This window comes from Erigeron canadensis, chromosome 1 (assembly GCF_010389155.1).
Source record: "Erigeron canadensis isolate Cc75 chromosome 1, C_canadensis_v1, whole genome shotgun sequence".
Classification (NCBI taxonomy): Eukaryota; Viridiplantae; Streptophyta; class Magnoliopsida; order Asterales; family Asteraceae; genus Erigeron; species Erigeron canadensis.
In genome coordinates, this window is record NC_057761.1 from 59,630,741 (window position 1) to 59,647,255 (window position 16,515).

At 36.8% G+C, this 16,515-nt stretch overlaps 2 protein-coding genes across 2 annotated transcripts; both read left to right on the forward strand.

Moving 5' to 3' along the window:
* The first annotated feature begins 5,716 nt into the window (after positions 1-5,716).
* LOC122584976 (receptor-like kinase TMK4) lies at positions 5,717-9,221 on the forward strand. The gene is made up of 3 exons (XM_043757069.1): positions 5,717-6,233; positions 6,942-8,531; positions 8,627-9,221. Exons 1-3 carry the CDS (start codon positions 5,717-5,719, stop codon positions 9,070-9,072), a joined length of 2,553 nt encoding a protein of 850 aa, XP_043613004.1. The 3' UTR covers positions 9,073-9,221.
* Positions 9,222-11,443: 2,222 nt separating this feature from the next.
* LOC122584670 (receptor-like kinase TMK4) lies at positions 11,444-15,155 on the forward strand. The gene is made up of 2 exons (XM_043756714.1): positions 11,444-14,425; positions 14,543-15,155. Exons 1-2 carry the CDS (start codon positions 11,527-11,529, stop codon positions 14,986-14,988), a joined length of 3,345 nt encoding a protein of 1,114 aa, XP_043612649.1. The 5' UTR covers positions 11,444-11,526; the 3' UTR covers positions 14,989-15,155.
* The last annotated feature ends 1,360 nt before the right edge of the window (positions 15,156-16,515 follow it).

Sequence of the window (16,515 nt, forward strand, 5' to 3'; positions counted from 1 at the left end):
TATCTTGTCTTCACAATAAAGATAATGTGTAAGAAACGCTGCCGCAATGTGTGGGTTTCCCACTCGTATATATATATATATATATATCCATGATTCTGTAAAACATGTTCAGTTCAAGATTCAGATATCTTTTTTGATTTAGTCAACAATCATCAGGTACGCTCACTATATCTATCTATTTGTTAGTTTTTACGACATCTGAATGTATTCAGTCAACAAGCATCGGTCACACTTACACACCGGTTTCACCTTTACCTGTACTGTCAAACCACCACTTTGAGGTTGATTGTGTGTATGTAGGTTGTTGTAGCGGAATATATACTTCATCAGGGATCTTGATGTTTTTTGTTTTTTTTTGAAGGGCACTGTTTTTTGTTTTTGTTTAATGTTTTTGTTGATTTGGTAATCACCAATCATATTTGCTTTTTGACTTGCCATATATTTATGACATTTGGGGTTACATTTAATTTTAAATTTTAACTGCTTTTGCAGTTCTCAACTACTAGAAACACTCTTTTCAAACTTCTCTAGTACTTTGAGGCTTGTACATGAGAGTTGATCGTGTGTATCAAAGTTGTTGTAACAGGGATTGCATTTGCTTTTAAGTTCCACGTACTTTATGTGGTTTTGATGTTATACTAATGGATATTGGGTCTACAACACCTGAACACTTGGTTTTGACTTTTCTTTTACTTTGAGGCTTGTGCTTGAGGATTGCATTTGCTTTTAACTTCTCTTGTGTTATAGCTTTTGCGTTTCTCCACTTTTAGTGATTTTGATATATTAAATAATAAGGTTACATATATTTGTAAAGAGTTCCAAACGCTTTTGTATTTCCTAACTACTACAACACCTGACACTTGTTTCAACTTCTCTTGCACTTTGAGGCTTGTACTTGAGGGTTGATCGTGTATATCCAGATTGTTGTTGTAGCGGGTTCTGCATTTGCTTTTGATTTCCCCTTACTTTACGTGGTTTTGATGTTTTACTAATGGGGATCAGATACTAGAATACCCGAACACTTGTTTCGACGTTTCGATCTTTTACTTTGAGGCTTGTGCTTGAGGATTGCATATGTTTTTAATATGTTCAATTGCTTTTGTATTCCTCTACCAGAACACCCTGAACTGTCGTTTCAACTTCTCTTTTACTTGAGAGTTGATCATGTGTATCTAGGTTGTTGTATTGGGGATTGCTTTAGCTTTTGACTTTCTCCACTTTTAGTGATTTTGATATATTAAATAATAAGGTTACGTATATTTTATAAAAAATTCCAAGTGTTGTTTTACTGTCTAAGTATTACAACAATTCAACCGTCATTTCAACTTTTCTTGTACCTTTGAGGCTTGTACTTGACCGTTGATCGCATGTTTGTAGGTTATTGTAGTGGAGATTACTTTAGCTTTGACTTCTCCTAGTTTATGTGGTTTTAAGTTTCTATATAATGGGTTAGATATGTTTTTGAGTGGTTCAATTGCTTTTGTATTCCCATACTAGAACACCTACACACCTATATCAACTTTTCTTGTACTTAGAGGCTTGTATTAGAGGGTTGATCGTCTGTTTGTAGGCTGTTTTTGTAGGGAGGATTACATTTGCATTTGACTTTTCCTATCTTTTGTGATCTTGACAGCTTGATTATTGGGGTACATATGTTACTAAAGTTTCAATTGCTTTCAAATCCCCTGCTCGAAATATCTATGTAGTCAGTTAAATCACTTGCAACAAATTGACTAGAGAGTAGAGATGTACAACTCGATATTATCTAGAATTAGCTATAAAAGAAGACTGATTTTACACATTATACAGCAAGTTCATCTTATTTGTCCGTGGTATACACTTGAACATGTGATCGGCTTCAATAGATAGACTAGAAATGGACTGTTTGATATCATATAGATTTAAATACACCCACTAAAGAAAATTCAATAAAGGAAGTGCTTGTTATGCTACATACTGATGAACTGGTTTCAATAGATATACTAGAAATGGACTATCTGATATCATATTACATAGGCCACGCCGTCATAGTAAGGATTTTACACACTAGTAAATTGTTATAATTTGCAAATTCTTGATTATAGTGATCCAGCTACTGATATAGATGTTTCTGTTACCGATCCTTCTCAATGCGAGGTAAATGGACTGTTTTGTCCTGTAAGAGTGCACCGTAAACTATGGACAGGTTGGCAGTTAATGGATGTGAAGCCTTTGGTTTGCTGTTTTATATGGGGGATATAGTTTGTCAGGGTCTCTTGGTAATGATGGTCTAGAAAATAGAGTGGGGAACATAGTACTGATGGGTTTTTCTGATGTGGTTGTGCTCATTCAAGGAAGTAGCAACAAAGAGGAAACTGATCTTACATAATGGAGATTCAGTTACATGTGCGGGTGGCAGTGGTGTACTGGTGCAGATGACGGATTCATCTGAGCATGCTATTGGAGTTAAATTGGAGAACGGTCTGCCTATATGAAACCACTCAAGCCAATTGGGTCACGTGTAAGCTGGTAATTTTTTTTGTATCTACATGTCTTGTAAATTAGATGTAGCCACCCGTCCTACTTCTAAATGGGTCTATTTTGGGTCTTCTGATTTACATCAGTTGGATAAAATCAAATTTATCAGGTGAAGGGAAACATTCAAAAAGGTTAAAAGTTGCCAAATCAAATATTGCTTTTTTAATCAGATTTTATCTCCTATTATTTGTAGGTTTAAAAAAGGATAATAAAGTGTATGCGGGTAAACCCATTATACCCAGCCTGTTACAGATTTCGGCCAATTCTAAAAGAGGACTAATTTTTACCTTAACTCTTTTTATCCATTACCCGACATGCCATCTTGCCACAATGCCACCTTAACTTATAATATTAGTCTACATAGTAATCATGGTTTTGTAATTATGTACCATCGATGTGTTGCTTCAACAGGCAAGGTCTGTCCAAGGTAACAAAATTATTGCTTTCCTTTTCACTTGAAAAATATGGGTAATCTCCTCCCTTTTTTGTTTAATTTATAAATATCGATTGTTATATAGTCAAGTATTTGCAGAGGTGTCACAGTGTGTCGAGAGCATCAATGGTATCAAGGAAGGAAAATGGAAAGCCATCCTCAGCCTTTACCGTTCAGTTATCAAAGGTTTATCTTTCTTTTACTTTTCTAACCGTTACAATTACCCCCATGTCAAATACCAACAATGTAGCATATATACAAAAATTTAAGTTTTACGTGTAATGTAATATAACTTGACCTGAATGTCAATTATGCTCTTGCATATGTTTATTAGAGAAAGGAATCGCGGCAGAGTTCCCATGTGAGACTTCTAGAAATATCACTATCTTAGCAGCCCCATAAGTACTACCTTGTTTGACGAGGCCAAAGTTTAGTTCTGTAAGCTGATTCCACTATCCAGACTATCATGGGGGAGCTCCAATCTTTCAAAAGTAGAAAACTAAAGTCGCTCTCAATTTTGAGGTTAACAATCTTTAGGTTCATACATCCAATCCTTGCTATTTCTGTTGTCTTTTAAAAATTGGAAACTCTCTTGACACAATGAAGCAAAAAAAGTTATAGCCACCAACACCATATATTCACTTTCTTGAAATATTTCAAGACGACAGGCATGCCTCGAGAGTGCTAAATATCTTCCAGTCAAACTCATTCTAAAAAAAAGGGGTAAATGGGTGGGAACCCTCTGGTCCCATGTACCAAATAAGTACCTTGAGTCACTACTGCATAGACTACAACCCGGTGACTCCCTAGAGAAATAGGTGGGAGGGAATCTGCTTAGCAAGGATTCCAACCTGCGCATTTTAGCTGCCTAAAACTCTTTGTTTGGGGGCGGTACCACTGGGGTTTCACCCCATTGGTCAGTCGAACTCATTCTAGCATTTAACAGCCAAGCATTTTGATATAACAGATTGCCAATAGCATAGAAAAGGGTAAACTTCAATAAAACTTCTTATATGCATGACCATCACCAATTCACCATTGTGGTTTCGGCCTGGTGGAAAGCATCGTGCTCTTCATCATGCCGGTATATGCTGGGTGTTTTTTTTTAATTATTATATATCAATATATAGTTCATATCATAATTTAATTAGTAACGAATAAAGTACTAATGTGAAATTTTGTTTTCGTTTAGTTTGTGTGAGCGCACCTGCTACTAAAAGAATAAAACATTCAAAGGCTTCCCATTTCAGATAGGGCATAATTTAACTGCTAAATTAAACATTCAAAGTCATGACAAACGGACACATCGGTCAATGTCGAAATTGTTGACTTTATTAAATGAAAGTTTGTTATTGCTTCTGGTTGACCATGTGTTATTCTACACATTTAATTAGAATTTGTTTTCTGTTATAAAAAAAAAAAATTAATTTGCAAGTTTACCCACTCCTAAGAGATGGAATGGGAAAACGTTGTTTATTTATCAAGATGACTAGACGCAAATACTCAAGTACATCCATTAACTTTTTAGTTGGGACTTTCATCATGGATTGTGATCTGTGTTCCACTTATGTTGCTTAATTGAACTTTATTTCCGTTTATTTAAGGATTACATATGAGAATTCTTATATATTCGTTGAAATGTTCAACTCCTTTTCATCATAATCATTTTCTTTTCTTCTGTATTTTTGGTACCTGCCTATCGAGAGAATAATAGATGTTACTAATAAGAATTGATATTCGTATCATACGACATTATACAAATGATATATAATAGAATGTGGTAGTTACGTGATATTAGTATTATCCCATGTTACTAACACATGCATACTCTCTCCCACTGATAAAAAAATCATATACAAATTAATAAACACGAAATGATAAACATAGCCTTCAAGGGAGGCTATGCTTTGAGTTATTATTATACGAGTAAAACGTTTACTTTGAATCTCAATGCGTAAATGTAGAGGATGATGAGGTATCTCTAATGTGCAAATCATTGGTAGATTTAATTATGTGTTTAGTGTTTAGTTAAGTGTTATGTTTATCATTTTCTTTAAGTTTATTGTTATGTTATGTAATTTGTTGTTTGAACATGGAGATTATTGATTAATATTTTAGTATAAACCAAAAGACACATGCAGTCCACCAAACACTGCTGGTATAAATTATTACACCTTTCAGTTTTTTATTGTATAGCCTATCTTTAGTTAAAAAATATACTGTAATATGGGTCATGTATGTATATGTTAAAACGAATTAAGTAATTTTGGTCCAATCTATCTTTTGGTATTTGACTATCCGCGCTTCATACCTAACATACGTATACTGCTGTCAATTCCATTCGGCATGAAATAAAATTAAAAAAAAAAAAAAAAAGTTGAACTCATACAGAAATTAAGCCAGCAGCGTGGACCGTTTTGTCATATATAATTATTATTATATTTATATATTTTATTGTTATTATATGATGCATTGGAATTCGACAATTCGCCGGGTAGTAACATATAACAATAATAAGCTACGATAATGGGCCAAACTACAGAACCTTACGCGGTGACGATGAAGCATCAATGAAGCATACATATATCTTTAGTTTCTAGAACAACTACCGTTAACTCCATTTACCCACGTGCTCAGCAAACTCTATCATTAAAATTTTAAGGCATCAGCTTCTTAAGTAGAGTACAGATCGAGGTTACTGGCCAATTAAACGACTAATTAATTCCTTTAAACTTGATCGATCTTCACTCCGGGAACAATTAATATATGGCACATCACCACCTCTGCCTCTTCCTCCTCTGCCTCCTCCTGATCTCTTTCTCGATAGCGATCGACGATGATGACGCCGCCATCATGGCTAAGCTTTACGAGTCCATTTCAGACCCCCCTTCCACTTGGAAAACCGAAAAACACTTCTGTGAATGGGAAGGAATCACTTGTGACGACTCATCATCCACTCGTGTCACCTCCATCAACCTCGCTGATAAATCACTTAGCGGAACCCTCCCACCCGACCTTCACAAGCTCTCACACCTCAAAACTCTGGACCTTCAAAGCAACCAATTTAGTGGGCCCCTGCCTAGTTTAGCTAACCTCACTCTCCTCCAACAACTGAACCTATTCAGGAACGGCTTCACTTCAATCCCTCAAGACTTTCTTGTCGGGCTTAGCAGTCTCCAACATTTTAACATCTCTCAGAACTCCAATCTGGATCCATGGGTTATCCCTAACAACCTCCCTGATCAGTTACGTTCCTTCAGTGCCAGCTATGCGTCCCTATCGGGTTCCATTCCCAAATCTTTCACTAGCTTGCCTAATCTGCAGGATCTCATTTTGTCTTTTAATAATAACTTCAGCGGAAGCCTGCCCTCCAACCTCAACAACCTCTCCCAGCTCAGAACCCTCGACCTTCAGTCGACCTCATTCTCAGGTCCCTTGCCCACTTTAGCCAACCTCACTCTCCTTCAACAAGTATACATCAATAACGCCGGCCTCACTTCAATCCCCCCCGATCTCTTTCACGGTCTTATTAATCTCCGGCAGTTTGAGATCAACGACAACCCTTTCCTGGCACCATGGGTTCTCCCTCATGACGTCACTCAGTGCTCTAAGCTACATACGTTTATTGCCAGGGCCACAAACATAATCGGTCCACTTCCGGACGCTTTTGACCGTCTCTCTAACTTGGAGTATCTCGATCTTTCTAACAATAACCTCAATGGAAGCCTTCCCTCTCACCTCAACAACCTCTCCAAGCTCATTACCGTTAATCTTATCAACAACTCATTCTCCGGCGCCTTGCCTACTCTAGCTAACCTTAGTTCCCTCGACACAGTATTACTCGACAAGAACAAGTTCACTTCGATCCCCTTGGATTTCTTTCTCGGTCTCACTAATCTCAGCTACTTTAGCATCTCCGAAAACTCATATTTGGAGCCATGGGTTCTTCCATACCATCTCAACCAGAGCACTGTATTATATTTATTCCAAGCCTATAATGCTAACATAATTGGTTCCATTCCAGACATTTTCAACGCTTCCCACAGTTTGAGGTATCTCTATTTGTCCTACAATAATCTCACTGGAACTTTACCTCCATCTTTTGCCGGGTCGTCAATTATTGAGCTTCAGCTTGACAATCAACTTCAAGGCCTTTCTGGTACGCTTGATGTAATCTCTTCAATGACTCAACTTACGCAAGCTCGGTTAGAAGCTAATGATTTCAGTGGTCCCATTCCGGATCTTTCAAGTTGTATCGCTTTAACCGATTTACAACTTGGGAATAATCAACTAACGGGACTAGTCCATAATTCACTGAGGAATCTACCTAATTTAGCCAACATTACTTTGCAAAATAATAGATTACAGGGCCCTTTACCTGTGTTTCGAAAATCTGTTGAATCTAGATTAGGTAATAATAGTTTTTGTTTACCTACTGGGGAGGAATGTGATCCACAAGTGACCGCTCTCCTTGAGATCGCCAAAGATCTTGGGTATCCGATGTCATTGGCAGAATCATGGAAAGGCAACGATGCGTGTAGGGGATGGAGATTTATTACTTGCGATTCTTTAGGGAAGAATGTCTTAGCTGTGGACTTTGGGAAACACAAGTTTTCAGGTACCGTTTCCCCATCCTTTGCAAAGCTAGCAAAGTTGAGAAATTTATCACTAAATGAGAATAATCTCACGGGTTCTATTCCGGAGGAATTGACATCTTTGGAGGATCTTCAGTTTTTTGATGTGTCAAACAATAATCTCACGGGTTCTATACCTAAGTTCCCACGAAAGGTGAAGTTCTTACATAACAATACCTTATTAGGTAAACAAAGTTCTAAAAAAAACTATGGCTCATTACGTGTGGTTATTGGTAGCGTAATAGTTAGTTTTCTTGCTTTAGCTGGAATTGCATTGCTCGTGTGTTACAAGTGTTATGGAGATTCTGGAAAATCACGCATTCAAATTACCGAAAATTATGGTGAAATACCTATATCTAAAAGTGGCAAAGTAATGATTTCCACGCAACTTCTTGAGCAAGTCACTGATAGTTTCAGTAATAACAATGTGTTGGGGAGAGGTGGATTTGGTACTGTTTACAAAGGAGTGTTACATGACGGAACTAAGATTGCGGTCAAGAAGATGAAATCCGATATGAATGGAACAAAAGGAATAAAAGAGTTCCACGCAGAAATTGGGGTACTAACAAAAGTAAGGCATAGACATCTCGTTGCTCTTCTTGGTTATTGTATTAATGATAATGAGAGGCTGTTAGTATATGAATACATGCCGCAAGGTACCTTAAGTCAACATTTGTTTAAGTGGAGAGAACATAAAAGTGAACCTCTTAGTTGGAATCAAAGAATTTCAATTGCTTTAGATGTAGGAAGAGGGATTGAGTATATGCATAATTTAGCACAACAAAGCTTCATTCACCGTGACTTAAAGCCTGCTAACATTCTTCTTGATGATGAAATGAGAGCAAAGATTGCCGATTTTGGTTTGGTTAAAAATGCGCCTCATGGAAAGTACTCTATAGAGACAAGATTGGCAGGGACTTTTGGTTATTTAGCCCCAGAATATGCTGGTGAGAAGTACCTCCTTCACTTTATGAGTTTGATGTTTGTATGTTATATTTATTTTTCTTTACATCTTTGTATTCTTTTGTGTATGTCAATATAGCTACCGGGAGGGTGACGACAAAGGTGGATGTTTTTGCATTTGGGGTAGTCTTGATGGAGTTGATTACCGGCCGAAAAGCATTAGATAGAAGTATGCCCGATGAGAGATGTCAACTGGTTACATGGTTTCGAAGGGTCCCTATCTACAAAGAAAACATGGTGAAGTTCATTGATCAAGTTCTTGATACGGATGATAATGAAACCCTTAAAAGTATCTTAAAGGTGGCTGAGTTAGCACGTCACTGCACTGCATCTGAACCATTTCAGAGACCTAACATGGGTTATGTAGTTGGCGTGTTGGCTCATTTTGTAGAAGAATGGAATCCTTCTCGACACGAAGAAGATAAAACTTTTGGTCATAAGCACCATATGAGCCTTCCTGAATCCTTGCAAGATGATGAGGATACCTCAAGAATACTTAATCTCTTTCGGTTAAGCTCGTTTTAGCATATGTTAACACCAAAGTTTTAGGAAGTTCAAACAAATTTGTTTAGCAAGATTGTAAGTAGCAAAGAAAAAAGAGTCGAATTCAAGAATAAGATGAAATTTGTCATTAGAATACTTGTAAAATCTTTGACTACTTTTAAACACTGAAATACCAGTAAGTACTTAGTTATTAACTTGCATTTAACTACCGTAATTATGATAGCGATAGCTTTAGTGTATGAATTGAATACATGACACAAGGTACTTCTAGTCAATATTTGTTTTGGTGGAGTGTACATAAAAGTCAACCTCTTAGTCTCTTAGTTGGGGAGAAAGGGTTTCTATTGCTTTTGATGTGGGAAGAGGGTTGCATAGTTTGGCACAACACAGAGCTTCATTCATCAAGACTTAAAGCCCTCTAGATAGCTAACTATGTGTAGGCTAGTTTTTGTGCTAGGGTTAATAAAAATAAGGCATAACAAATCATTATCCATAATCCATAACAAGTAATGAACATTGATAATATACAACCACCACTCAATTACTGGGTCATCTCTTATAGAAGTTACAGTCGCGAGTTTTTCTATCAAAGGTTCACGAGGTTCACCTTCTGTATTTAGTTGCCACTGTTGAAGCAAATCCATAACTGCAAATTTGGTCTTTTGAAAGTAGATAATTTTTTTCTAGCTCATTTATCTATAAGCTTTTTAGTTTATTGTCACCAAAGAGACCACCAAAAAAATTGAGACATCCCTGCCCAACTAACATTCTTCTTCATGATAGTATGAGAACAAAGGTTGCAGATTTTGATGTGTGCACGATAAATGGGGAGATAAGATTGGTAGTCTTTTGGTCATCAATTAAGCACAAGGTGTGCATAACTCGTGAGAACTAACCACAAGGTATGCATAACTCCCTTCCAACATTAATGTAATACGAGTAAAATCTCGTGATAAAAATATTCGTTCCTCATAAATTAAAAATATAACAATTTATGTCATCATAATTTTGTTTTCTCGCTTTGTATTGGTCTCTGACTTTGTTATTGAATAGAGTACTAATGTGAAAACTTCTTTTAGTTTAGTTTCTGCCATCAACGCACCTGGTACTAAAAGAATAAAAAGGACATAGTTTTACTATTAAAATAAACATTCAAAGTCATGGCAAACGCACACATCATATCGGTCAATGGCGTAAATTGTTGATCTATTTAAATGATATAAGCGCACACATCATATAAGCTTCGTTATTGTTATTTCTTTTTTTTCATCTTTTAATTTGCAAGGTTAGTAACTCGAGATAAGGAATGGGAAAGTGTGGTTTGTATATAAAGATGAAGATGACAAGACGCAAATTCTCAACTACATCCATTAACTTTTTAGTTTATGACTTTCATCATATCATGGATTGTGATCTGTGTTCCACTTTCATTGCTTAATTAAACTGTATTAATTTCCGTATATTTAAGGGTGGGTTATATATGAGAATTCTTACATTTTCAATTTGTTGAAATGTTCAACTTCTATATATTAACATCAATCATGTTTTTCTTTCTACTCTTTTGAGATCTAATAAATATTATTAATAGTCTAATACATGCATACATGTCTAATATGCAAATCAATGGATGTAATAATGTGTTAAGTATAAAAGGCTATAATTATCATTCTTCTGTGTTTAGTGTAATGTAATTTGTTGTTTGAACATATAGAGATTATTGATTAGTATTAATTAAGCACTCTTGTGTGTCGGGAAATGATAAATTTTCTTAAAAATTAATTAAAATTTTTTTTTCTAAATCACAAGATCGATGATAACATGTTCGATTTCATTTAATTTCTTTTTTAATCTTACCTTTTGAGTTTTTTTGGATCTCATTATTTTAAGATTAAGAGGATTAATTATTACGAGATTATATATCATTTCTCTTCTTTCAAATTTTTATTGTACAATATAGCTTTATAATCTCTAGTTAACATATACTCGATCCGTATAATATGTACGAGACTACGAGTATCAGTTATAACACGAATCGAGTCATTGGTCCAATTTATATATCTTTTGGTATTGACTACTACACGTGATTCATACCTATAGCAGATAGTGCTGTCAATTCCACTCGGCATGGAAATATATATAATCTAAAGTTGAATTCATAGAGCCATCAGCTAGCTATGGACCGACCATTATTGTTGTATCTAATTATTAGTATCATTACTCGTTATATATGTATATCATGCATCGGAATTGACTTTTTTTTAAAGACGTACATCTCGCCCGGCCATACATATATCAATGAACACGACGCATGCATGCAGGTAGACTTATTTCTAGAGCAACGTACAATTTAATTCCCGCGTACTGGCCATTTATTAAACAACTAGATTAATTCTCTTATTAGCTAACACTTCCACAAACGTACCGCAACTCGCATGCATCTTCACCCCAGAAAAAAAAAAAAAAACATATATACACATGGCACGTCAGCACCACCTCATTACCTTCTGCCTCCACCTCCTCCTGATGTCTTTCTCGATGGCTGCCGTTGACGACGATGCCGCCGTCATGAGTAAGCTCTTGAAGTCCATTTCAGATCCCCCATCCACTTGGAAAACCGAAAAGCACTTCTGTGAATGGGAAGGAATCACTTGTGACGACTCATCCACTCGTGTCACCTCCATCAACCTTGCTGATAAATCACTCAGCGGAACCCTCCCACCCGACCTTAACAAGCTGTCACACCTCGAAACTCTTGACCTTCAAAATAACCAATTTAATGGCTCTCTGCCTACTTTGGCTAACCTCACTCTTCTCCATCGGCTAAACCTCAACGACAACACCTTCACTTCAATCCCTCATCAAGATGATTTCTTTTTCGGACTTAGCAGTCTCCAATATTTTGACATCTCTGACAACAGCGATCTGGATGCATGGGTTCTCCCTAACAACCTGCCCGCTCAATGCAGTAACTTGCGTTCATTCAATGCCAGCGACGCATCGTTAACTGGTTCCATTCCCGAATCATTCACCAGCTTACCCCATCTGCAGGATCTCATTTTGTCTTTTAATAACCTCAACGGAAGCCTGCCGTCCCACCTCAACAACCTCTCGCAGCTCATAACCCTCGACCTTGAGTCGACCTCCCTCTCAGGTCCCTTGCCTACTTTAGCTAACCTCACTCTCCTCCAACAAGTATCGCTCAGTTCCAGCGGGTTCGATTCCATCCCGCCCGATTTCTTTCGGGGTCTTAGCAATCTCCGGTACCTTGACCTGTCCGACAACCCTCTGGCACCGTGGATCCTCCCCAATGACATCACTCGATGCACAAAGTTGCAAGAATTTATTGCCGTCAGCGCAAACATAATGGGTCCCATTCCAGACACTTTCGACCGTCTCTATAACTTGCAGAAACTCTCTGTGTCTGATAATAACCTCAGCGGAAGCCTCCCCTCCCACCTTAACAACCTCTCCAAGCTCAACACCATTGATCTCTCTAACAACTCCTTCTCCGGCGTCTTGCCTACTTTAGCTAACCTCAGATTGCTGGAAGAAGTATCACTCGAATACAACAACTTCACTTCAATCCCATCTGATTTCTTTCTCGGCCTCACCAATCTCAATACCTTTAGAATCTACAGCAACTCAGATCTGGAGCCATGGGTTCTCCCCTACCACCTCAACCAAAGCACTAAATTAAAGTTTTTTGATGCTGATAGTGCTAACATAATGGGTTCCATTCCAGAAATTTTCCACGGTTCCCGCAGTTTGGGGTATCTCTATTTGTCCCACAATAATCTCACTGGAACCTTACCCGCATCTTTTGCCGAATCGACAATTACCAATCTTCGTCTTAACAATCAAATGCACGGGCTTTCTGGTACGCTTGATGTCATCTCTAGAATGACTCAACTTACGGTAGCTCGGCTAGAAGCTAATGAGTTCAGTGGTCCTATTCCGGATCTTACAAGGTGTATCGGTTTAACCAATTTACAACTTGGGGATAACCAGCTAACAGGTCTGGTCCACAGTTCTTTGACAGATCAGCTCTCTCAGTTAACCAATATTAGTTTACAAAATAACAGGTTACAGGGGCCATTACCTGTCTTTAGAGAAACGGTTGAATCTAGATTAGATAATAACAGTTTTTGTATACCTACCGGGGGAGATTGTGATCCACAAGTGACCGCACTCCTTGAGGTCGCCAGAGATCTTGGGTATCCAATGTCATTGGCAGAATCATGGAAAGGCAACGATGCCTGTAGGGGATGGAAATTTATTACTTGCGATTCTTCACGGAAGAATGTCACAGTTGTGAACTTTGGAAAATGTAAATTTTCAGGTACTATTTCTCCATCCTTTGCAAAGCTAACACGATTGAGGAATTTATCACTAAATGATAATAACCTCACGGGTTCTATTCCCGAGAACTTGGCATCTTTGGAGGATCTTCTGTTGTTAGATGTGTCAAACAATAATCTCACGGGTTCTATTCCTATAAACCTTACATCTTTGCTAGCTCTTCAACTACTTGATGTGTCAAACAATAATCTTTCAGGAAATATACCGAAGTTCCCACCAAGGGTGAAGTTCTTACATAACAACACCTTATTAGGTAAACAAAGTTCTAGCAGAAACAATCGTTCATTAAGTATAATTATTGGTAGTGTAATAGTTAGTGTTTTTACTTTAGCCGGAATTGTGTTGCTCGTGGCTTACAAGTGTTATGGAGTTTCTAGAAAATCACGCATACAAATTACCGAAAATTATGGTGAAATACCTATTTCTGAAAGTGGCAAAGTAATGATTTCCATGCAACTTCTTGAGCAAGTCACTGATAGTTTCAGTGATAACAATGTGTTGGGGAGAGGTGGATTTGGTACGGTTTACAAAGGTGAGTTACATGATGGAACTACGATCGCAGTCAAGAAGATGATATCCGATGTGAATGGAACACAAGGGATTAAAGAGTTCCATGCAGAAATTGGGGTACTAACAAAAGTAAGGCATAGACATCTCGTTGCTCTTCTTGGTTATTGTATTAATGATAACGAGCGGCTTTTAGTATATGAATACATGCCGCAAGGTACCTTAAGTCAACATTTGTTTAAGTGGAGAGAACATAAAAGTGAACCTCTTAGTTGGAACCAAAGAGTTGCAATTGCTTTAGATGTGGGAAGAGGGGTTGAGTATATGCATAATTTAGCACAACAAAGCTTCATTCACCGTGACTTAAAGCCTGCTAACATTCTTCTTGATGATGACATGAGAGCAAAGGTTGCAGATTTTGGTTTGGTTAAAAATGCGCCTGACGGAAAGTACTCTATAGAGACAAGATTGGCAGGGACTTTTGGTTATTTGGCTCCAGAATATGCTGGTGAGAATTATCTCCTTTGTTTTTCTGTTATTTTCTTTTCTTTACTTTTTTGTATTATCTCACATATAACAACTAAAATTTGAAATTTCTTATATATATATATATATGTCGGTACAGCTACGGGGAGGGTCACGACGAAGGTGGATGTTTTTGCATTCGGGGTAGTCTTGATGCAATTGATTACCGGCCGAAAAGCATTAGATGGAAGTATGCCAAACGAGAAAGGTCATTTGGTTACATGGTTCCGAAGAATCCCTGTCTACAAAGAAAACATGGTGAAATTCATTGATCAAGTTCTTGATACTGATGATAGTGAAACCCTTTATAGTATCTTGAAGGTGGCTGAGTTAGCACGTCACTGCACTGCACCTGAACCGTTTCAGAGACCTAACATGGGTTATGTAGTTGGCGTGTTGGCTCATCTTGTAGAAGAATGGAATCCCTCTCGACAAGAAGAAGATAAAACTTATGGCCACAAGCACCGTATGAGCCTTCCTGAATTGTTGCAAGATGACGAGGATTCCTTAAGAATACTTAATCTCTTTCGTTTAAGCTCGTTCTAGGATATGTTAAAATTTTAAGCACATTTGATTGAACAGATTGTAAGTAGCAAAGAAAAAAGGAAGTCAACTCCAAGAAAAATGGAATGTATGCATATCCATCTTCTGTATCATTTTGTATCACTTGCCAACATTCTTTATAGCAAAAATAAGTTAAATTCTTCATGTTAGAATACTTGTAACATATTTGACTTTTAAGCAATGAAATAACCGGTGAATACTTAGTTATTAACTATGCATTGATTAGTCATATATCCGCGCGATGCGGCAGTGTAATAGCGGTGGTGGTGATGGGTGGTGGCAGTGGTTATTAATGTAAAAGTAATTGATTTAAAAGACGTAGTGTAGTTATTTTAAGGTTTCATGGTGTATGTTGTAAATAATTTCACTAAGGGATACATATTAAGTGGAGATACTTAAATTAGTGAATAAAAGAGATGTATAGTTTACATAGATCAAGCTTTCTTTTGAGAAAATGAGAGGGGCCAAATGTTTTATAATAGGGATTAGTACCCCATAATGTAAACAACTTTACACGCATTGTTATAGTGTGTATCGACCTTCAATCTTGTGTATTGTATATAATGAACTTTCAAATCTTGTGCATTGTATGTATTCAACCAATCAAAACTTGACAAATGGAAACTTATATGGTTGCCACATATACTCGGATACATACAATGCACAAGATTTGAAAGTTTATTACATACAATACACGTGATTGAAGTTCAATACATACTATAACTATTTGTGTAAAATTGTTTACATTCTAAAATACTAATCCCTTTATAATATAGCATAGATGCATACTAGTATATGTCTACGGTTTCTCGTTTCTAGAACATTTGTTCCTTCAAAGTTCTACTTAACTTCTTTAATCTTTAATCAATATATATAAAGATTGCTATAGGAACAGTATTGGTTGCAACTTCCAAATATTTCATCTGGCAGGAAGCAATACAAGATTGCTCACAAATTAAAGAGATAAGAGAAGCCCTACTCACATTTGTGACTTAATCCTTGATACGGCCATATCGTGTTTGCTGAATTGCAAGTCCAAAGATCAAGAAATGAATAGATATCTCTTGGAAGCTTTGAAAATACTGAGGAGAAAATTTATCAGTCTTAATGCATTGGAAGATTATACCGTAGCAGCCACTTAGTTATGTTGGTGTTGTTGTCACATATTAGAGACTATCTTGCCTTACTTCCTACCAAGTACAGAATGGCGGAACTTGAACAATTGCTATGGAGGGGCGGAATTCAATGAAACATAAAATTTAGCTTTGTTAGAGAGACTAATATGTAAAATGAAAATTATTTTTAAAAATATAGAAAAAAAATTGGTATTAAAAATAAAAATTTGGAAGGGCTGGAACCCCCTTTGGCCCCTTAAAAGTTCCATCCTTGCAAGTACTCATCAATTTGGAATAATAGTGTTTATTATTTGCTTAATGCTTGGAATCTTAATATATAGATATATATATATAATATCATTTTACTAAAATAAAATGGGTATAAAAACTTATT